The 23,728-nt window shown below is 30.9% G+C and overlaps 2 protein-coding genes across 2 annotated transcripts; both read left to right on the forward strand.

The window, feature by feature from the left end:
• The first annotated feature begins 910 nt into the window (after nucleotides 1-910).
• LOC122596694 (uncharacterized protein At4g22758-like) lies at nucleotides 911-2,435 on the forward strand. The gene is made up of 2 exons (XM_043769314.1): nucleotides 911-1,482; nucleotides 1,882-2,435. The coding sequence occupies exons 1-2, from the start codon at nucleotides 1,245-1,247 to the stop codon at nucleotides 2,070-2,072; spliced, it is 429 nt and encodes a 142-aa protein (XP_043625249.1). The 5' UTR covers nucleotides 911-1,244; the 3' UTR covers nucleotides 2,073-2,435.
• A 15,502-nt stretch (nucleotides 2,436-17,937) lies between these two features.
• LOC122597386 lies at nucleotides 17,938-19,206 on the forward strand. The gene is made up of 3 exons (XM_043769985.1): nucleotides 17,938-18,535; nucleotides 18,815-18,934; nucleotides 19,025-19,206. The coding sequence occupies exons 1-3, from the start codon at nucleotides 17,938-17,940 to the stop codon at nucleotides 19,204-19,206; spliced, it is 900 nt and encodes a 299-aa protein (XP_043625920.1).
• Nucleotides 19,207-23,728: the final 4,522 nt, after the last annotated feature.

Raw genomic sequence — 23,728 nt, forward strand, 5'->3', positions numbered from 1 at the left:
AGGAAAATTATTACATTGAATTTTATTAAATTTTGAATAAATATAATATTAAAAAAATAAATAGTTTGAAATTTTTTAAAACTGGAAACAATATATCTTACTAAAAAATCAATCTAATAATTCCTATAACAACTTAATTACATGTTAAGTATAATGCAATTATTTTTTAAAATTTTAACTTTATAAAATATACTCGTATTATTTTCTATCTATACTCTATATTAAAGAAAATACCCCCCATGTTGAAAGTTACATGGGGGTAAATGTTTAAAATGCTCTCCTATGTAATATTTACACCTACAAGGCTACAACCCTTTAAAATATTTTCACATACACTATTCTCTTAACATTAATAATTAAATTACACTATCAATCCTTTATTTTTCTAATATCTCCATTAATTTTTTAAAGCAATTACTTTTATATGAATTATCTACGACACTCGACGTCGCATCCACCACCAACACTCACCTCCACCACCACACCGTCGCCGTCACGACCACCGCCGCATTGCGCAGGTATAATGCTAGTTTATATATAAAATAATACCCTCATGTTAAAAAGTTTAGATTTTTGTAACATGCGAAATTACCATTTACGCTTAATGAATTAATTTAAACAATCATTCTATTATCTTCTAAAATTTTTTAAATCAAATACATACACCATTTGACGCATCTACCGCCACCAACGGTCGCTGCCGCCGTCACTATTCGTCAATGTCACCACATCACTGTCGCCACCATCGTCGTCGCATTGCACGGGTAACATACCCGTTCTTATTTAAAATCTATTGAATATACATCAACACTTTTGAATGGGAAATGGAAATGATCCAGTTGGGTGGGCATGTTTCACCCATATTCCAAATCCAATACATTTCTATCCGTCTACCTATATATATAAAATCTAAATCTATATACACACCAACAACAAAACACAACCCTAAAACCTAAAAGGATTTCACCTCCTCCGGCAACAACCTCCCTTGTTTCATTCTTCCTTCCAAAAAAAAAAAGAATTTCCGTTTGTGAATGGTGGAAATCTTGAATCACCGGTGGATGATCTCCCCCCTCCTCTTCAGGGGGATCTCATTCAACCAAGGCTGGTACTACCGCTGCATCGGCGTTGATCCCTGAATTCCATTTCATCCATTTTCATCTTTGTTTCATTCATATAAATAATTATATATTGTTTTCCTAAATTATAAGCCGTATTTGTTTTTTAAAAAGAAAGAAAGAAGGATGTTGTTAACGAAACATAGGAAAAATCAGACATCAAAACCGGTCGGGAACCGGTTTTTGATTAGCATTACGGTTGTGGGCAGCGCGGGTCCTATACGATTTGTAGTAAATGAAAGTGAGATGGTAGATAATGTGATTGATACTTCCCTTAAATCTTATGCTCGTGAAGGCCGTCTTCCTGTCCTTGGCTCTAATGTTAATGATTTTCTTCTCTATTGCCCTGTTCTTGGGACAGAAGGTAGTACATTTTTTAACCATTTTTATTTATTTTGTTTCTTATTTGGTTCTTATATGTTTGAATTGTGCATCTATGATATGTTTCAATTATATACATTTATATAAAAGTTTGTATCCAATTTTCTTCACATATACAAGATGTATGAATGTGAGTTATTCCATGATTTATATGTGTGAATACATTCATTCTCTCTGTTTTTTATTATAACAAACTTTCATAACTTACCTCATAAATTTATTTGTGATATTGCTAAAGGTTCTTTTGCTAGAACTTGAAAAACGATATTGAGACCCAAAACATGTGAAAGACAGTATTTGTTGTTATTTACGTGCACACCGTAGAAAACGATATTGAGATCCAAAACATGTTATTTACTTACTTACGTTTTCTATTTTATAGCTTTGAAACCATGGGAAATGATTGGATCATTTGGAGTAAGGAATTTCATGTTATGTAAGAAACCGAAAGCGCATAATGTGGTGGTAGAAGACGATGGCAAACCGGTGTCGGTTGGAATGACAAGGAAGAGTTCTGGTAGCTGGAAGGCATGGTTTAATAAATCACTCAATCTGAAAGTATCTTCACATTGAGTAATTCTTTGCTCAAAATAAAGAGATACATACATAGATACATTTAATCATTGTGCTCTCTAATTACAATCCAATAATCACAATCTGGAATTTGCTACTCGTATTTTTTATGTTTAGAATATGAATTCGTTTGGATTCTTGATTGCTCTTCACAAGATAAGGATTGAAGTTTGATAGTATGTGGTTAGGGTTTTGTTTATGTTTTTGTTTTTTTTTTTCTTTTTCAAATCAAATGTCAATTTAATGATATGTTTATGTTGCAATAAAGGACATGTTACTTCTACTTTTGTTTTTGTATGTAACATCAATTGGTATATGTAACATGTTACATCAATATTTGATGGAAGGTCTATTTATGTACTATATCTATGTCCTTTGTTTTTCATCAATGGGGAAACTGCAAATATCAATTATTGGCCAACTCATTGACATTTTGAACTGATTGGTGTATGGCATTTTTGTTGTAAATGTGTTGTTTATGAAAAGAATCAGAATATGCTAAAATTGCAAGAGTATATTGCACTTTGGAAGTACCAATGAAAATTGTGGAAATTAAATCATGCCGTGTTTCTTTTACTCGTATATTGCATATGGTTGGACTTGAATGAATGCTTTTGTATGTAAAATAATGAAAGTTCGAGTTACGGTTCGGACAGATTCTACTACAATAATGTAACGTGACTAATTTTTAGGTTGAGAAATATACTCAAATATGGTGCTCGTCTTGTGTTCACACGGGGCTAAAGGACTAGCAATGTTCTAGAAGAAATTAAAAAATATATATTTATCTTCAGTTTACTACAATATGAAACATTAATACATTTCAACTAAGGAGATGATATCTCTAAAATACCTTTTTCACTGATTTAAATATTTTCACTTAAAATACTTATAATACCCTTAACGAAATTATTTACAACGTATCTCTCAACCTTTAAAATAATTATATCGCGCCCTTTTACATCAATCAGTTTTACATTAATCCTCACATCATTATCACCACCGCCGCCACAACCACCACCCCCACTTGTTGCCGTCGTCGACACACCGTCGCATCACGCGGATATTTTTCATAGTATTTTAATAATCCAACTCTTTTCTCATCTTTGTATTCTGGTCTTACCGAGATAAGTACAATTACATTATTGCTGGTTAAATAGTGTCTTAAGGATGCCAAAGAAAGGACTCCTAAATCTTTGAGGTGTAATTCTAAATACCCTTTCCTAAAGAAGTTCATGTGTTTTGCACACACCAAACTCATGAAATTTGATTTTGTCGTCCAAATTAGATTTTGACAAGTAGTTGAAATGTTGAAAGAGACCAGTTTATTGATTTGTGTACAAACTTACCCAAACACTATGTTTTATGTTTAAGCATCTATTAATTTTGACATTTCGGCTTAAGTGCAAATTTTTGTTTGATCAAATTGAGGTTTAATATTTCGTCGCACATCTCATATGATGGAGCAGTATAGTGTCTACTACTCTACTACTTATAGGAAGGTAAATTTGTGAGCGAGAAAAATGATAGGGTGAGCCCTCATACACATTTAACGGTTGAAGTTCGGTTTTGAATGCATAACAGGCCTAACCCATTATCCATTCACATGTACAATGGTAGATCGCTTTGCATCGTCTTTGAATATCCATAGATAAATATTAGCTATTTCGATAAGGTCATCTAAACACCGGTATATAAACCGGTATTCTAGAATAGCTCAGATCGCTAAACTTTTCTAAAAGTTGTTCCTTTGTAACTACTGATATAGATAGCTTGTATTAAAATGCTTGGTGATGGTGGTATTCACTCCAAAGTCGACACTTTATGTACGATTTCCTTTTTTAATATGCTCGTCTTTATCATTTTAAATAAGTTAGGTGTCATAATTCTACGAACTTTATAAAAAAAAAAGACATGCTACGTTCTCTTTAGATATCATTTTCATTTTTAATACGGCAACCATATAGCTGCGATATAAACATGAGCGGTTGTGAGCATTAACAGGCATTATTCGAATTCTATACGAAGTGTTTAGGCATAATAATAATGGAGGAAATGGTCATTTGATGGTTTCTTCTTTGTTACAAAAGATTTAATCAGTGGAATTGTTTGGGTATAAACATGAGTGGTTGTGAGCATTAACCTTCTTCGTCTTCAACTTTTGGCATGTTCTTGGACCGTTTGTAATAAGTACTTGAATAATGTCAATGAATTTAACTTCTTTAGAATCGTCATACATCTATATATATATATATATATATATCTTCAGCACCGGAGTTGTCACTGAAATTTCAAGACAATGTAGTGCGGTGTGAGTGAAAATTTGTTGTATATAATTAATGAAATTTTTTTGGGGGGTAGATTTAACTTGGTGGGTTGTAAATGGGTTAACAAAAACGACCCAAAAACCAAACCTTAACTCCTTGACTAATCAATGAGTTATTTGTGTTCCACCCAAGGTCCAAACCATCTTATTTCCATATGAGGTTCCTATTGGCTATTGTGTTTCGGGCCACGTCAAAAATGGTCACCGCTATGGTCCTAAAAGAAGAAGAAAACCCAGTCAATCACTCATAGTAAGCTGAGTCCACACCAAGTCACGAACTAGTAGCCGAGATCTGTTTAAGTATAAGATAAAAAAGCTAACCTATGGAAAATTTTATAGAAATTAATTAATTAGATTACGGTTTTAAAGGCTAAGAGTAATCCAAGTTTCCATGTGAACCCTTTAATAGATATAAAATTTTAAAAAGCACAATATATGCGAGCCCAGGACGAATTAAAAGAAATCAACGAATGTGCACCGGATAAGGTCTGCCTACATCTTAACCTCCCCCATATTCGTTGTAAGGTTGGAGGGTCTTTTCTACCATATAGATAGAAACTGTAAGCAGTCTCTCTACTTAGGTAGAGGTAAGGTCTGCTTACATCTTAACCTCCCCCATACACCGTCGAGGTCTTGGGGCTCAAAACCCGTGGAAGGCGGCACTGAACAGTTACTTACTTACTTACAACGAATGTGCACCGGATAAGACCTGGGCCTATGTCGAAACTGAACAAGGCAACAACTCCAAATATCATTTAGTTTAGAGTGCTTACTTGGAACCGTCAAAGTTGGTGTACCTGAAATGGCTCAATAAGATGAAAATACGCATGAATCCTAAGAGCAGGGGCCTAATGACATATTTCAATGCAATGTGATCTTCTTCATTCCAACAATTAAACTCATTCGCCCAAAAGTAACCGAAGCATTTTCCTTAATCAACTGGCAAATAGTACAGGGAAGTGAGTAAAAAAGTACATTTAAAAGTGAAAAGGTATATGAAAGCCAAATGTATGATGTTTATAGACAAGTGAGAATTGAAAAAGACTTTTAAGGAAAGGGGAAATAAAATGGCACCAAATAAATAATTATACTTTCTTCCAGCCTCATCAAACACATTATTTAATTCTTATTATTGAACCAGAAAAACTATAAACAATTAAAAATTGACTGATCAAAATTTAGATATAAATAGAAGAATATAAACAAAAAGATAGGTCCAAAACAAATGATTTTAAGTTTCATTAGTTTGATAAGGATTAGCTATACAACCATATTGTAAAGTTTACTATACTGTCCAAACCAAAAAACTAGCCCAATGGAGAGACTTGTAGCCCAAATGTGTAATTGAACCACAAACAGCCCAAAATATGAAACTCCATCTTTATCAATAGACCAATTACAATTTTTGATTTCTCAAAATTAATATTTTTAACATGTGATTAAATTAATCTTTAATAGATCGATCAACTTCTATCTAATATGGATAAACTATAAATCATATTATTTATTCTCTAAATTTACATTTTTAAAATTTTACCCTTATTCACAAATTTGTAGACTACTCTAAATAATAATACACGGCCAACTTCTATTTAATTTGGATAAACTATAAATAAAATTATCTAAATTAACCTTATTCACAAATTTGTAGACTACTATTACACGGCCAACTTCTATTTAATTTGGATAATAAACTATAAATAAAGTTATCTAAATTAAGATTTTTAACATGTAATTAAATTAGCCTTTAATAGATCAACAAACTTCTATTCAATATGGATAAACTATAAATCATATTCTTTATGGACCAACTTCTACAAATTTTTATCGAGTGTTGGTTTGTATCTACAACGTCCAGTTTTCATGCACGGATAGTTGTATGTTGCGATATCTTATGTCAAAAAAAGGTCTCAAGGTGTTAATATGCGACAAAGATGGGAAAGACGGAAAACACTACAACAAATGTCGTATTTACAAAGAAATATTGCAAAAGATACTTGAATATCTCAATTCTTTTTAAGTATAGTTTCACATTTTAACTTATAAGTATTTTTGTGTTGCATATACCATTTTTTATATTGATATTGTTGTAACTGTGTATTTGACATGGGTCTAAAATCTAGTACAAATTAAATCGCATAATCGGTATCTTAATATATATATATATATATATATTATAAAACAGTTGAACTAATGACTTATTAATCAATGCTCAATTTCATTAAATTGATTCTCACTTATGTCATCATTTAGATTAACGACAAATTAAATATCCCAATAATTACTATCCAAATATATTATTATATTAGTATATATATTAATTTGTAGAAAAAGTCTCATTAATTTACATTTTTTTGTTTTCCATCAATAATTTATACTTTTTAACCCTGAATATTTAATTTATAATTATTTTTAGACATCAACTTGAGAGAATTTTTTGAAATTTTATAGAAAAAGTCTCATTAATTTATATTTTTCCGTTTCCATCAATAATTTACTCTTTTTTTTTCCCCTGAATACTTAATTTATATTTATTTTTAATCAACTTGAGAGAATTTTTTTAAATTTACAATCATTTAATTAATTTTAAAAAATCAACATATGAAATATTGTCTACACAAATTTAATTCAAAACATAATGACTTATTAACAAATATTAGATTAGATTTCAAGACCTAATGATCACAAGTAAGTTTATATTTTTATTCTTAATAATCTTTCATAATACTATCACATTATTAGTATAACTGATTTTAAATTATTCAGCAATATAGAAATTATTATAGCATGTGCCTCGTGGAATGATTACGACAAATAATTTCATTAACATGTCTCGGCTAATAACAGTGACGAACTTATGATTATTGTACTATAATTTGCAAAATATAACACTTAGAACCGTATATTTTCGAAATTATAAACTTTTATGACTTAAATGTATGAAAATCTAATATTAATAATATCGTAAACCTCGTATCCAGTGTTGGACACGAGTTTAAAATCTAGTAATGAAAATAATCTTTCAAAAATGCTATGCTAAACTTAGAACACTAGAAATTAATGGCCCTTTAGGCCACACGGTAACCCCAGGGATCAGTGCCTAAGGGGAACAATGCCCGTCTATTAGGTGGTGAGGGAAATCATTAGTGTCATGCCTAATCCGCTCCCCACCTTGGTTCTCTCTCTCTTCTTTTTTTTTGTCCTTTGTTGTTTTTCTCCTTTTCCAAATGGGGAGAGGGGATGCAAAGTGAGTGGTGAGAGATTCCTTGCAAGTGGGAAAGAATAGGCATCGGATGAGAAAGAGGGTGAGGAGTAGGGAGGAATAGGTCGACACTTAATGGAGACAATGTTAGAACTTAGAAAAGTATATATATATATATATATATATACGTTTTATGTGATGTCTTTTAAATAATATATGAGAGATAGTGGCGCCGTGTTGCGGCAGTAAGATGGTGGGGGTGATAGGTCAAATCATAAAGTATGATAGCTAAATGCTTTAGCCATACGGGTTCCGCCCTCGAATTTAAAATTTTGTCGAAAGTATATCGAATGACATCTCTAATGAAAGAGCATGGAATTTTTAGAACACCCATATAATTTTTATAATTTATCGACGGTTTTTGAAATGATTTGTGGATGAAGGAGAAAAAATGAGTAGTTGAAATTTGAGGTGAGAAAGAAAAATGAATGATTGAGATTTAATGGTATTATAGGTATATTAGGTAGATATGTTTATATTAATGAATAAAGAAAAAGGGTAATTTATGTAGTTTAATTACTTAATTGAGATTTTAAAATATATATATTTTATAAAATTGTATTAGATAAATACTAGTATTATTTTTTCATGGTATGTAAACAAGGTGAATCTCAGCATAATCAGTTAATCACCCATATGGCCATATAGAAAACCACGTGATTGGAGCCATATCCATACTGGGCCTGCGGGCCTGCTGAAACCTTTTGGGTTTCTGATTCTCTTGGAATTGACTTGGGTAATGCTATTCAGACTCCCTATTACATTTGAACGTCATGTTATTTAAACTATTTGTTATTCTCCTTGAAATAAGCTATTATTTTGGGTTGTCATGACGCAAAGCTATTTTACCATGATTCTAACTTGTTATTCTCGACTTATATCGGTAAGATTAAGCAAAGTAGGTTTTATTTAGTCCACGCTATTCAAAGAGGACAAGTCTTTAATTAATTTAGACGAGAGTAACTACTCGCGCGTTGCGGCGGTGAGATGGTGGGGGTGATAGGTCATAAAGTGTGATTATCATAGAGTGTGATAGTCAAATACCTTAATCGTACGGGTTCCGTCCTCGGATTTAAAAATTCGTCGAAAGTATATCGAATGACATCTCTAATGAAAGAGCATAAAATTGGAAGAACACCCATATAATTTTTATAATTTATCGATGTACGGTTTTTGTGATAAAAGATTTTGAATGAATTGGAAGAGTAAATGATTTATGGAGGAAAGTGAAAAAAAATGATTATTTGTGAGTAGAGAAAAAGGGTATTATAGTTATTTTAGATAAATATAGAATTGATATGGGGTATTTTAGGATAGTAAATGTTGAAACTTAAAATTTAGACATTGAACTTTTTTTTTTATAATATCGTATAAATATAGATATACGTGACCTAACATGTATTTTCTAACTTAAATATTTTTCTAATTAATTTTTTTTTTTTTTTTTTTTTGAAATGTGAAGTATATCTATTAGTTGTTGAAAGAATTTGTAATCCAACAAAACGTATTTGTGAAAACACACGAAGTGGATTATATGCAAATTTGGATCATATATACGCGTTAATGTCAATTGTAGGATTCCTATAATTGTCAACTTAGCATTATTCCCATTCGTGTCGATATGTTCTATTTTGATTATGGTGACTCGTGTCTTCCAAAATAAATTACAATGATCTACTACTTAAAAGTCTCAAGGTGAGAATCATTGCCTGGGATGAGCAAAATTAATGAACATGTAACAGTATTGGACGAATATCGGAACCAAAATACCGTTATTGCTATTCAGTATCAGTTGTGTTCCTAGTTTATACATAATCAGGTTTCGGCATTTTACGGTAAAGTGTTGGTTAGATATCGGTACTCTACACCAGGAGATATTATGTAATTGTACTTTGGTCCATGTTAGGGACCATACCCATAATGTAAACAAAATGAAAAGTTTTTTTCTGTTGCTACTGCCTTCAATCTTCATTTGAACCAAACTAAAAAATAAATAAAATAAATAAATAAATAGATAACTAAAACCATAAATCCATAAAGAGACAGTCGCCAAATCAACAACTGCGGAACTCCTGCATAAGATGATCCTATTGAATAGGGTGAAAGCTTTTTAACTAAATATATGTGTCAAATCATGCGGAAAAAAAATAAATATATATCATAAAAATCCTTCAAGTATTATAAACAAAATTGATTTTTATTTGCAGTTAGCTAATGACTTACATAGCAATTATTTCAAGTATTATAAACAAGCTTTATAGATTTTTTTTAATATAAAAATGAGTACAAGAATCCCATTTATATATTATAAAGATTAACCTTACATAGCAATTATTTTGCCTTTCAAAAGTTAAATAGATATGTATATATGTAGTTCAATTCGACATTTATGATGAAAGAAAAAAGAAAACAAAAAAAAGTCCTTTTCAAAGCCCACCCGACAAAATTCATATTCATATAGAAAAGTGTTGATGTAAATGAAGAATTGTTTTGTATAACCACGATTGATGTTGACTTTCCGTCTACCTTTCTATCTACCCATCTTCAATTCTTCATTCATCGTATAAAAGTTTGTTTAAGGTGAGTATTCTCCTTTTATTAAGCTTAAACATTTATTTTAGAGTGAAAGCTATTTATTCACATACCATGAAAATGTCAGTTTTAACCTTAAGATCGTCACTACAAAAACACACACGAAAAAAAAGTAAAATTGTTATTTACCGGGAAGAATTTGGGTTTACACATAACAAATGAAACAGGAAATCTATAACCAAACTTTTTATGTAAATCTATAACCAAACAAAGCTTTTCATTAGATAGGAATTTTTTTCATAAAGTTTGAAGCTTGAAGCTACAAAAAACTCCTTATTAAACATACCCACAGTAAGTTTTTAAGTTTTAACTATTAAAGAAAACAAGTCGGATATGGATAGGGGTTGAGATGATAGCGGATATTTGTAGATTTTAGAGTCATTTTTTTTTTCTATGAACGATAGTTAAACAATGTTTTTCAGATCTCGCTTTATGTTTCAACCATTAGACAAAAGGATTGAGATCCTCTAAAGTTATCCTAACTTTATAGGTAAAGTTATGATGATCTTGACCTTTATATAAAAATCAAAGGTTAAGATTCAAAAATGATTCTTTAATATTATCCATTGATTTTAATCTAATGGTCCACACCCATCAACTTTATGTAACACCCCACCGTTGGCAGAAACATGAGGTGTCATGAAAAGTACAGCACGACATGTAATTACATAGATACTGCTAAATGAAATAGAATATAATAAATATACTCTCAAAAACATGAGTTCAAAGTCATAACAGTGCTATAATAGCTTATTACAATCAAGTCCATAAAGAAATAATTCAAGGCATGTAGCCTTAAAGTCTGACAATAAACAAGGAGCACTAATCTCCGAAGTCCAGTCTAGCATAACAATTTTTATCCCTGATTAACCTGAGCACCTGAAACGTATACTAAAACGTGTCAACACAAAGGTTGGTGAGTTCGTAGGTTTTAGTCAAAAGTCTAGTCAAAGAAATAAGTCTTGTGTCGATTATTTTAAGTCTAAACCGGTAATAGTTCAATATATAACGAGCAGAGTTACGCCATAATAAGTCCAAAAGTCTCAATGTCTCAAAGTCCGGCCTTACGGTACCTGCCTTAGTCCAAAGTCTCAAGTCTTGATATGTCCATTTATATGCATATTCCCATATCGTTTCTAAGACGTTTTCAGCTTAATTATGTGTAAATTATATGTATATTCGATGCTTTGATGGTGTGGCTAGTGATTTCAGGCTTAGAACAGGTAAAATGGTTAGAAACAACTGTTGGACGACTTTTAGATGCATTAGGATGGTTCGTGGACGCATACGAGTGAAGATGGAATGGAAACTACAAGTTTTGGCTGAAAACAAGGTTGGTGCGTCGCACCATGTAAGGAGGTGCGGAGCATTTTCTATTCAGAAACTACAAGAAGATGCTTTCATGTTCAAATCTAAAAGAGCCAAGATCAAGCTTCCGCAAAAGTGTTTTAAAAGCTCAAGAGCCAAATCCATTTTCCGCAGTGCATTTACTCTGAAAAGATTAGTTTGATGGAAGATTTTGAAAACAATGAGAAAGCTTCGAAGACCTTCATCAACAAATTCGTATTTAAAGATGTTGAATTACATTTCAACACCAAGGGGAAGAATGTTAGACCTAAAAATGGTGTTAAAATGTAATATTTTAGAGATGGAAGGGGCATTAGTGAAATCTTAGATTTATAGTATAAATACCCTATTCCACACCTAAATTGTAAGACTTTTATCATTTTCTTTATTAAAAACACACACATTCCACACATTTTCTCTCTAATCTTCATCCCTAACCTCCATACACACACAAACACCTTTTCACGCACAAACTCCATAAATTGCACAAATCTAGCTTAAATTTGTTTATTACATAAATACACTTAACAACCGAAAATATATATTTTTTTTTGTCAAGGAAATTCGGATCTATACAACATCTACACCAAAAACCGAAATATATATATTTTTATCAAGAAGTATTTCGGATCTACGTGTTTATATACATACATAAACCGATTTAAACATAATTACATATATATATATTAGCCGATATATATATATATTTGCAAAACTTTCATATTTGAGAGAATGAAGAAGAGGAAACCGATTTATATGTATATATTTTTAAACTTTTCGGTTCTATATATATACATAATATGTAAGAAGCATGATCTTGTGAAAAATAACCGATTTAATATATGGATCTAAGCACTCTTACCACGAACTCAACTAAAAAGAGAAGAAGATGAAGATTGGTGATGATGTGAGGTGGTTCGGCGGTGGTTGTATGGTGGTTCAATGGTGGTGTTCGACCGGATTAGAGGGAGAGGCGGCTGAGAAAGGGAGAGAGAGGGAGGGGACGGTTGGGAGAGAAAAGAAGAGGGAGAGTGTGTGAGAATGAGAGGTGAAATGAAAAAGTGGGGGCTAGGGTTAGAAAATTTTAGGGTTTTGTTTAGTCTTTTCCCTAGCTTTGACCGAGTTGACCATCATTGACCTTCACAAAACTCGTTTGACTCGACCATTTTACAAGACTCATGACCCGTAAATTTATTTTGTCGACATAGTTAAATGTAACTTTTCAATAGCCTTCTAATGGATATAAACATGTCTATATTTATTTATTAAATCTTTTATTGATTTAGTTTTGAGTATTTTATTTAATTTGGCATTTCCACAAGACAACTAGTATTCCTCCTGTTCTCGAGTCTACGTACAATTTTTCTAAAGTCTAAGTGCTCACAAAGCCCGAAATAAACACAAATCCATTTATCTCATGATAAAATCTTAAAGTCTAACGACGTACATAACGAAACAAACTAAAAAATGACTAGAAAAGTATTTCGGAAAGTACGGTCAGATGACGGTTGTTACACTTTACCTATGAATTTTATAACTTTAGAGGATACACATTCTAGACAAAAACTCATGATGAATATGGTTTTGCATTATTAGTTGATCCATGTAACGTTTTTATATTAGACGTTGAATGTTTAACAATTTCCGCATGATAGATAGTATATATATCCTTTGGGAAATATAATACGTTATTCATCATAAATGTAAAATGACGGCATACTTAAACAATCGACCATCCAAATTTGATTTTATATTGGATGACCAATTATATCATTATATATATAATAAAACATATATAAATATACAAGTATTTTATGTGTGTAATGTATAAGTTTTTAAAACACATATTAATTTTAACTAAATTTTGTTTTAACCTCCTACATTTTAACCCCTTAAAATTTTTATTTTTTAACATTTAACCCACATCAAAGTTTCGTTTTCATTTTCGTGACACTAAACTTTTAGGTTTCATCAAACAACTTTCATACAGTTACGGTTTTACTTCTAAACATTTGGTCTTTGATTATTTTCATTTGTCTTTTTGTATATATAACGTTTTCATTATACAATAATTTTTATCATCGTTATGTCTTACGTTCAAGTTGTTTTTATACATCTTAATATTTTTTTACATTATTTTTATTGTATTGCTACACGTTTAGTTGTTTTTTTTTAATTAAAATTTTCATCTTTTAAATTGTATCCCACAAAAAATTTCATTTTCATTTTTATTGACGCTAAACTTTTGGATTCTCAGGCTTTCATCATACAATTTGCACACAGTTATGCTTTTACTTTTAAAGATTTGGTTTTTGATTATTTTCTTCCGTTTTTTATACATATATATAACGTTTTTAATATATAATAATTTTAATCATGATTAGGTTTTACATAATGAAACATTTAAAGCATTAATACAATTATTGTTTGTGTTTTTATACGACCTATTATTCCTTTATATATTTTTAATGTTATTGCTAGATGGTAAGCTGTCATTTTTAAAATTTGAGTTCGAATATTTGACATAAATTTGTCAAAACTTTATGATATAAAAAAATGTACTCACGGCAACGCGCGGGGTCGATAACTAGTAATTTTCCAATTTTCTTCCAATTTTCTTAGTGATAATATATTTTATTTCGATGGTATTTTATTATATTTCAATATTTCGCAAGCTATCCTTGATGTGAGTTGGCCGGCCAATAGCCATACGTCCATAATATAATATAGATTAAAGAACATATATTTTTTAAATTATGAAATGTTCAGTGTTTTTCTATACACCCGGCCGCTAACCCGTCCCGAGTTTATATTTCTGTGGCATATTTGGAGAATAACTTCGCTTAAGCCTTTGAGGTGTTGTAAATCAGTAAATGTGTCAAGTAATAGTATAAATTTCATGCCCTATTAACTCATGGTTTAAAAAGCAAAAACCTCGAGGGTGGCAATCCAAATATCCCACACACCAACAAGCTAGAACCTTATTTATAAACTGCTACGAAATTAAATGAGATAGGGGTTTGTTAATAGTTATTTTTTCTATTAATTATGTAATGTCTGTCAAATATAAAAGCATAAACCAAATTTTAGGGAAGACAATGTGCGCGGCAAAAGTATTTTTTTTTTACTTATATCCAACTTTAAATATACAGAAAATCCATGTAGAAAAAACTCATGTTTTCGTTTGTGAGAATATTTTGCTCACATTAAGATTTAAACCTAATATATTTACTCCACCATATATCATTCCCATCAATATTAAAAGTACGGTGTTGCTCTCTCACATTCAAACTTACAACGTGAGTAAATGAAAAATAATATAAAACTGTGCATTAGAAGTTGCAGCATATATGATAAACCCATCATTTAATTAAAAAAAAAAAATCATCTTTTATCATCCTTTTGTAAAGGGATATTAGAGTTAATAAAAACATAACATGATTTCTGACTCGTATATACATTATAGAAATCTCTTTATAATTCACTTTCATTATTTATTTTAAGGATAATGATAAATCAACCTAATTGTTAAGCCTAAAGATATGTCTAATAGTAAGATGATGACATGTAGAAAAATCAGGAGGCAAGAATATAAAAGAGAATTAGTAAAATCCAAGTGTTAAATTATTAAGGTTTTAAGTTAATTTTTAAATATATGACTTAAATTGATTAATATTTTTCTTATTTTAATAGTGACGTGAAAAGTAAAAGCACGGTTTAGAAATAACCAGCTGGTGGTGCGTGGCAGGCTGGCAGCTTTGCATTTTGGTTTATGGTCCAATTAAATTAGATGCGAGTGGGATGGAAGGTGTTGCTATCCTTCCATTTTTAATCTCCTCCATAGGTTACCTTCACGCTTCACAAGTTCACATCATGTCAAATCATTATGATATAATATCTATGATTTTTGGTGGTAATAATTTGTGAAAGACCGAAAGGAAAAGTATCTAACTAATTAATTTCTGAAAAAAAATAATAAATCTTACTAACTAAATAGCCTAATAATCTTCTTAAAATATTAAAAAGATGACATGTGGCATTCACTAATTCTCTTTCTTAATTTTGATTTCTGATTTTTTCACAAATCATTATCTCATAGTTAAAAGGATTATTAGGCTATTTGTTTAGAAGAAATCACTTTTTTTTAAGATATCATACTTATAGGTAAAATTAACTGATGCCAGTTGATCAATAAATATTCTTTATACCGTGAGAGTGTAACTCATTTCAAGGTGGCAAGGTGGCCTAGTCATTATCATTATGAACTTTTTTACGATTTGGATTTAAATCTTGTTTAGTAAAATCGTAAAAATGTAACAGGAGAGATCAGACTACGTACGTCTGAGTCTAAAAGACTTTAATCCAAATAACTAGTATAAAAGGAAGATTTTCATATATGTCTTATTTTAAAGACATAATTACATATATATCCAAAACATGTTTTAAAAACATTATATTTATGCATTAAAAACTTACACCTAAAGCATATATGTAATTATGTGTTTAAAATGAGATATATATGAAATTTTCCCCATAAAGAATATCTCGTAAAAAAAATTTATATGTCACAATGTTTCTCGGAACTTCGTAAATGTTTATGCAGCTTATAACAGTAACAAGCTATCGTGCAAAATCTGTTCTGCCGCTATGATGCATTGAAATGGAGCTGATGGATAGCAGTGGCAATAATGGGCTTGGTTGGCTTTTGTGACGATCGTGACGAAATAATCATATTTCTAGCAACTTATTTTCAAATTTCAATAACACGTACACATCTTCCTTCCTCTCTTTTACACGAACCATGTCATAAAGATTTGTACACCACCTAATTTTAGCCGTATATCACTAAATGTGCATAAAGGTATTGTATTGTATAATACTTTAAAATATGATTGATGGTGTACGACTAAAACTTAGTGGTGTACAGATCACTGTATTCATAAATTCATTTCGTTATTTTCTTTATGTTATAATTGTATATCACTTTATTAGGTATTTGTGGGGAAAAAAAGCATTTATATAGGGTTTAGAGAATCGATCGGATGATCATAATAGCCTTAGAATAGAATGAGACACTAACACTTTTGTAATAAAAAATACCTTGAACATGTATTTTGTTTTAGAGTTATCGGGGTTTGCTAAATATAGCCTTTAGGACTGTGTTTAAGGTGCATAAATTGTTTGTACATTTACCATAAAAATTAGAGGGCGGACTTTTAATATGGAAGATACAAATTTTTTTATGCACGTTAAATACAGCCCTAATACAGCCCTTAGGGTCGTATTTAACATTTCCCAAATCTTTAATATATTACTATATTTATCCATCTACAACCGCACATGCAATATAAAGTTATATTATGTGCAATAAAATATGTACAATTGTTATAGATGGTTAAATTTTATTGTAGATTTATTACTATATATAATATAAACCGTCAAAATTAGAGTGTGAAATTAGTGCATGTGTTGGTGTAATATTAGAAATCAGTGACAATATAATAAATGAACTAAATTATATTATGAGTTTCTATTTTATTTTATCAAATATGCAATTTCTTATATATTAGTACAAGATTTTTCTTTCAGCTAATATATATGATCAGGTTATTTCCGATTGTGATTTTTTATTATAAAAAAGATACTAGTATTTAAAAGGCTTTTTCTCATGGGAGTGAAAAAGTTTTTCTTAATAAGTTGATGAACATCTTCAAATCAATGGAAGAATTCGATAATATCTCTCTTCTTTGTTTTGTAATTTTAGAAAAAATTTAACCTTTTTTTTTCTGTACTTTTATGATTAAAGCAATATTAAAAACAAAAGTTTAAATGATTTTAAATAGATATTTGTTAACTAGTGTCTCATGTAATCAAAATTTCAATTCACGATTACACGAAATAACTAATAACAAAGAAATCACCCACATCAATTGGACAATTGCAATAGTTTGTTGCAATAGGCATGGGATCAAAGTTTTTCAATAGTTTGTTAAATAATGCTTTAAAAAGCGATAGAAAGCAGGTAGCGCAAATATGCTTTTGAGGCGTCTATGAGGGTGGACGGAGTCGTATGCGGAGGGGACCGGTACCGGGTCGGTACCGGACGGAACACCGCTCCGACCCTCCGGTACCGGTGGGGAGGGGAGCGAAGTGGGGAGCGTGGTGCCGGATCCGGTGCCTTAGGATTCGACCGTTACAAAAAAAAATAGGGGCCCACGTCCAAACGTCTCTCTCTTCCTTCTTCTTTCTTTCTTCTTTCTTTTTTGTTTCTGCACTTCAGTTTTTTTTTTTCTTTCAACACACAAATAACACACACATATATCTATATTTTCGGAATCATGAACCCTTTCTTCAACAATCCTTTATTTCTTGACAATCACGGCCCAACACCTCCAAATTTCCAATCAGACTCGAGTTCATCTGACGAGACGGAACGGTATATTAATCTATTCACAATGGCGCATTATGCGATTCAACAAGATTTCCGTGATACTGCCTCCTCTTCAAGAACGTATACAAGACGCGGTGATCGTGATGAGTCTCACAACCGTCTTTTTCGAGATTATTTTGCCGAGGAACCGAAATTTAATGAGACTTTTTTTAGACAACGGTTTCGTATGAGTAGACGGTTGTTTGTGAAGATAGCTTCAGATTTGGAAAACAATTTTAGTTTTTTTCAAAGGAAGATCGACGCTCGTGGTAAATCTCGACAGAGATACACATCTGCAGTTCGCCAGTTAGGATACGGTAGTAATCCCGACAGTTTAGATGATTACCTAAATATGTCGGAAAGATCGTCACGTGACACCCTTAATGCTTTTTGTGATGGAGTCATTAAGTTGTATCGGCATGAATATTTGCGTAGGCCAACGCGTACTGATACGCAACGCATTCTTGATCATCATGCATCTTATCATGGTTTTCTCGGCATGTTAGGTATATCTTTACTTAATATATATTTACTTAATGTATATATGTATATAAATATTACGTAGTTTAGTTAATAATGTATATATGTGTGTATATATATATATATTACGTAGTTTAGTTAATAATGTATATATATATATATATTACGTAGTTTAGTTAATAATGTATATATGTGTATATATATATATTACGTAGTTTAGTTAATAATGTATGTATGTATATATATATATATATATATATTACGTAGCTTAGTTAATATTTTCGGTCTAATAAATGTGTTTATAGGGAGTCTTGATTGTACACACTGGGCTTGGGATAATTGTCCAGTAGCTTGGCGTGGCCAGTACACGCGAGGTGATCATCACGGGCCGACGATATCGCTTGAAGCAGTTGCATCACAGGATTGTTGGATTTGGCACGCATACTTTGGTGTTGCCGGTTCAAACAACGACATTAATGTGTTGAACCAATCTCCTTTGTTCAATCCTTTTGAAGACAGCACAACACCGTTGGTTCCTTTCACTGTAAATGGAACCGAATATCAGTACCCGTATTTTCTCGTGGATGGGATCTACCCAAGATATGCGATGTTTGTGAAAACGATTTCCCATCCAACCGGTGAGAAAAGGATTCAATATGCTAAGGCACAGGAGGCTGCAAGGAAGGATGTGGAGTGAGCTTTTGGTATTATAAAAAAAAATGGAAAATATTTAGAGAACCGGCACGACAAATGGAAGAAACCCCCATCCGTAAGATTATGTATGCGTGTTGTATTCTTCACAACATGATTTTAAAAGACGAGGACCACGCTATAAGTCCTGATTACATTCCAGATCCCCCTATTGCGCCACAACCATCGGATGAACGACTGTTTGAGATACATAACCCAAACGTTCACGAGGATCTTAAGATGGATCTCATTGACCATATTCATCGCACATTCATCCCGGGCATCGATCGCTAGTTTATTTATGTATTGTGTTGTCGTTTCGTTTAATATTGTAGTTTGATGTTTTATTTTGTTGTTTGTTTTATATTTAAATATTTGTATTAGTTTTAATTTATTAAATAAAATGTTTTAGTTTTAAAAATAAATAGAAATGAAATTAAATAAAAAAAGGGTGGGGAGGGGAGGGAAGAGGTGGTGAAGTGCTCCTAGCAATCGGGGAGGAGAGGGGAGGAGAAAAAAAATCGGGGAGGGGAGGGGAGGAGTGGGGAAGCCCTCCCCCACCCTGATACTTTATGCGCCTGTGTGATATTGAAATGTAAATCTGAAAATGGTAGTGTTTTAGCGTGACTAACTTTGCTTACTCGATTGGGTAAGAATTCTAGATGAAATGAAGATAGCTCAACTAGCAGATACATCTTTGGTTTTTTCCACAGGTCTTGGGTTCGACTCTTAAGAGTGACAAGTCTGTGTGTTTTTTCCCTAAATACCTGTAACGACTTATGGTCTACATTTCGTAGTCTAGAGTACATGCAGGCTTTACCATTATACGGTGAGGTGTTCCCTGATATTGAATACCGACTAACTGTTAAAAAAAAAAAAAATTTCTATTATCAATCTCAATTAAGTACTAACTTGATGTCAATAAAAGAAACATAACTACTTTTATTTCTTGTTTTGTTGTGATTTATGATTTGAAATAAAATATAGTTTTCATGACTAAGATTTCATTATTGGTTCAAATATGCTTATTCTCACATAGTATAAACTTCTGGGCATCTTCATATAAAAGGTGATAATGTATTTTGCAACATCAAAAAATTAATCTAGATTTTAGAACTCCCAACACTCAAAAACGTTTGTAATACAGACCCAAAACCTGCCTAAGTTAGTATATTGCGTTATAATCAAATCATAAATTCAAAATTGTTATAAATATTAAGATGGCGGCGACGGATTGTTAGTAAAAGCATCTCCAATTGTCAAGTTAATTATTAAAAGCTTTTTATATAAAGTTTCATGGAAAAAACTAAGAAAAAGTTTCTTTAACTAAACTTTAATAGCAAAACAAAGAAGAGGAAGAGTGTTATATTTTTTCAATGACTTGAAGATTTCAAGTTATCCATAAAAAAAACTTTTCACTCCAATGAGAGTAAACTTTTTCAAAAACTAAAAGCCTCCATTAAAGATGCTTAAATTCTCGGAGGTTTCATGCTTAAAGCTAAAGAGCTACAAATATACTTTTGTGGGCATGTACGTTCACTCGTGACGAGTACGTCCGGCCTTCCCGTAAAACAGAGGGTCATATTTTAATTAGTCGCTTCACAAAGCTAGCCAAATAGCTAGATTAATCTAAAAAAATAATATAAATAAATACATTCTTAAACTTCTTTGGGCATGTCATTTTCTTTAATTGTGGAGACCTCAACTAATTTTCAACCTTGCGAAATTGCATTTTGTGTGATTCATGCACCTTTGAGACGTTCAATCACATTTCAGCAATCTTTGTTGAAAACTTTAGATAAACAAATGTAATGTTATTTTCAAAAAATTATCATACATTTTTTTTTGTTTGTTTTCTTGGAATTATATTAGGTAGCATGTTATTTATGATATATAATATGTGATACAAGTTCTTTTTTTATTAACCATTTGGGTTGTAGTTAATTAAAAAGTATACAAATTCTGAGAAAGAAAACGCAAACCTCATCCCTTAAATCAACATCCAGCTTGGGTCAAGATTAAATGAAAAACATACATTAATTAATGATTAAGCGATTGAAATCAACAGACACAATGTGATTTAAACATTTTGTTTGGATAGGGTGGTCAGATACACTCCACCCTTAAAAGGTATTCAAAAGAAAACTAGTGGGGTGATCAATGATAGTGGTGATCTATTTTACGGGTTCCATCTAGTGAGGTTTGTCTTTGCTGGTGATTGGAGATGGAGAGAGAACACGACCGGAGGAGAAAAGATAAGATAACATATGGATGTTAATTGAAGAAAAATGAATAGCCGAGATGTATTATTTGGTTTTCAAATAAACAAGGCACTAATTTCATATACGATAACTATATATTCCATCATGTAAAGTATCATTACATATGAAATGATAAATATTGAAATTGTTTGACATTATTTACACCTTTTTGGAATAAAAAAAATTAAAAACCTAATTTAATATTTTAGATAATATAGTGATATTAATTTGATATATTAGTGTTATTATTGACTTTCAAAACAAACAAACGAATAATCTAAAACGAGACATGCATCAATAATCAATAATCATCAATACTTGTATATATATAGATTGAAAGAGAATCAAGTCATCATCAGTAGACAAGTTGTCTAGCTACTTTGTAAAAATAATACACCTACTACTTTATTCATTTGCCTTAGAGAATTTCGTTTATTCGTCGCGATTTACTGACTTATAATTTCCATTTTATTGAATTTGACTCTGGGTTCATTTATTATATTTCCGCATCTATTTTTATTACACATATGCTCGTGTCCTAAAATATTGACTTGGGACGTGCTCGTGCAACTTTTTGACTCAATTATACGGATGTCTTACTACTAAAATAATTCGTTATGAACTTTCAATAAGTATCTATAAAGAAATCATAAATAAAAACATCTTACATCTTACTTGTTTTTAGTTTTCTAAATATCATTTTATATACAAGTACTAGTGTTCAAACCCGTCCAATGGACGGGTAGTCTCAAAATATATTAATATCCATAAAAAACAGTTGCTTGATAAAAAAAAAAAGAGATGCACAACTTAGACGATTTTAAATTTTACACAGTAGAGTATGATTCGAATAACCATCAATATGACTAATGTCACAACTTAATTAATACGAAAGCAAAAAAAAAACATATGAAAAATAACTCCATATAAATAATGATTCCAGTTTACCCTTTTTTTTTCAACCTTAATTAAATAAAAAAATCCGCAGTTTGTTATATCTAAACTTATTACAAACACAACCAACAATTTTAGAAAAAACGATTTAGATTTAAGCTTAACAAAAGATCGAGAAACAAAAAGTGTATAACAGAAATAAATTTCCTAAAAACAACTTAATCAATACGAAAGCTAAGTTAACTATTTTTAAATTAGGTGAATTTGTAAATTGATGATGGAAAACCAAAAAGTGTAAATTAATTATTTTTAAGTGTAAATTGGTGACGGAAAACCAAAAAGTATAATTAATTATTTTTAAATTGGGTTAAGGTGTAAATTGGTGATGGACAATCAAAAAGTGTAATTTAATTATTTTTAAGTTGGGTTAAAGTGTAAATTGGTGATGGAAAACCAAAAAGTGTAAATTAATTTAGATTAATATTTAAAAAAAATAGAGGATTAATAAAGAGGAAGTATTAGGATAAAGGAGGGGATTAGGGGTGCCAAATGTACCTCCAACCCCCTCTTTTAGTTATATTATAGATTCTGGAGTATAATTATACGACCTGCATTTCCGTAAGTTATTTTGCGTATGAGTTCTGAAATGTCTAGATTCAAATCTAAGTTACATTTAAATTTCAAATTTCTTTCAAGACAAACATATACGGATGGAGGCCGATGGTTTTGCCGTCCGCAAAACTAAATGTGGTCGGAGGTGAATAGTAATTAGGGATGACAATTGATCAAATATAGATCGGATGTTGTCATACCCACATATCCATATCCATTTCTCTTTTTATCATCTATATTCATATTCATGTGTATATTCGTTTAGAAGCAATTCATTCATTCATAATCATATCCATTGAGATTGATAAATTAATATTTATTGTATGTCTTTATAATATTTTTGTAATAAAATAACAATTTGAAACTTATACTGTAGTAAATTGTCATCAATAAATATTTTAGTTTCAAATTTTTACAATCCAAAGTCATGGTTCAGGAATATTGGTAAACGTAAATATGTTAGATATATAACATACAAAAAGACTTGATTAAACATAACTATGACTTAATTAAAAATAAAGTGTCAAACATATTGAAATTCCTAAATTTTGTCACTAGATTCTTTTGATTGTTTTTGTGTTTATCGAATTCACCGTTCATAAGATAAAGACATCTTTCACTATCATATACTATTTCACAATCACACTAGTCGTATTGAAATCATATTCTACGTGTTCATGTATGGTTGATCAATAATATAAATAAGATACGTTTGAAATCAAATACTGTACAGTTTAAATTGTACCGTAAGTTAAATAGAAT

The sequence above is a fragment of the Erigeron canadensis genome, chromosome 4 (genome assembly GCF_010389155.1).
Source record: "Erigeron canadensis isolate Cc75 chromosome 4, C_canadensis_v1, whole genome shotgun sequence".
Classification (NCBI taxonomy): domain Eukaryota; kingdom Viridiplantae; phylum Streptophyta; class Magnoliopsida; order Asterales; family Asteraceae; genus Erigeron; species Erigeron canadensis.

Coding starts and splice junctions, on each gene's coding strand:
- LOC122596694 (XM_043769314.1), top strand. CDS start 1,245: ATGTTGTTAACGAAACATAGGAAAAATCAGACATCAAAACCGGTCGGG. Junction 1,483..1,881: donor CCCTGTTCTTGGGACAGAAG/GTAGTACATTTT, acceptor TCTATTTTATAG/CTTTGAAACCATGGGAAATG.
- LOC122597386 (XM_043769985.1), top strand. CDS start 17,938: ATGAACCCTTTCTTCAACAATCCTTTATTTCTTGACAATCACGGCCCA. Junction 18,536..18,814: donor TGGTTTTCTCGGCATGTTAG/GTATATCTTTAC, acceptor ATGTGTTTATAG/GGAGTCTTGATTGTACACAC. Junction 18,935..19,024: donor AGCAGTTGCATCACAGGATT/GTTGGATTTGGC, acceptor ATCCTTTTGAAG/ACAGCACAACACCGTTGGTT.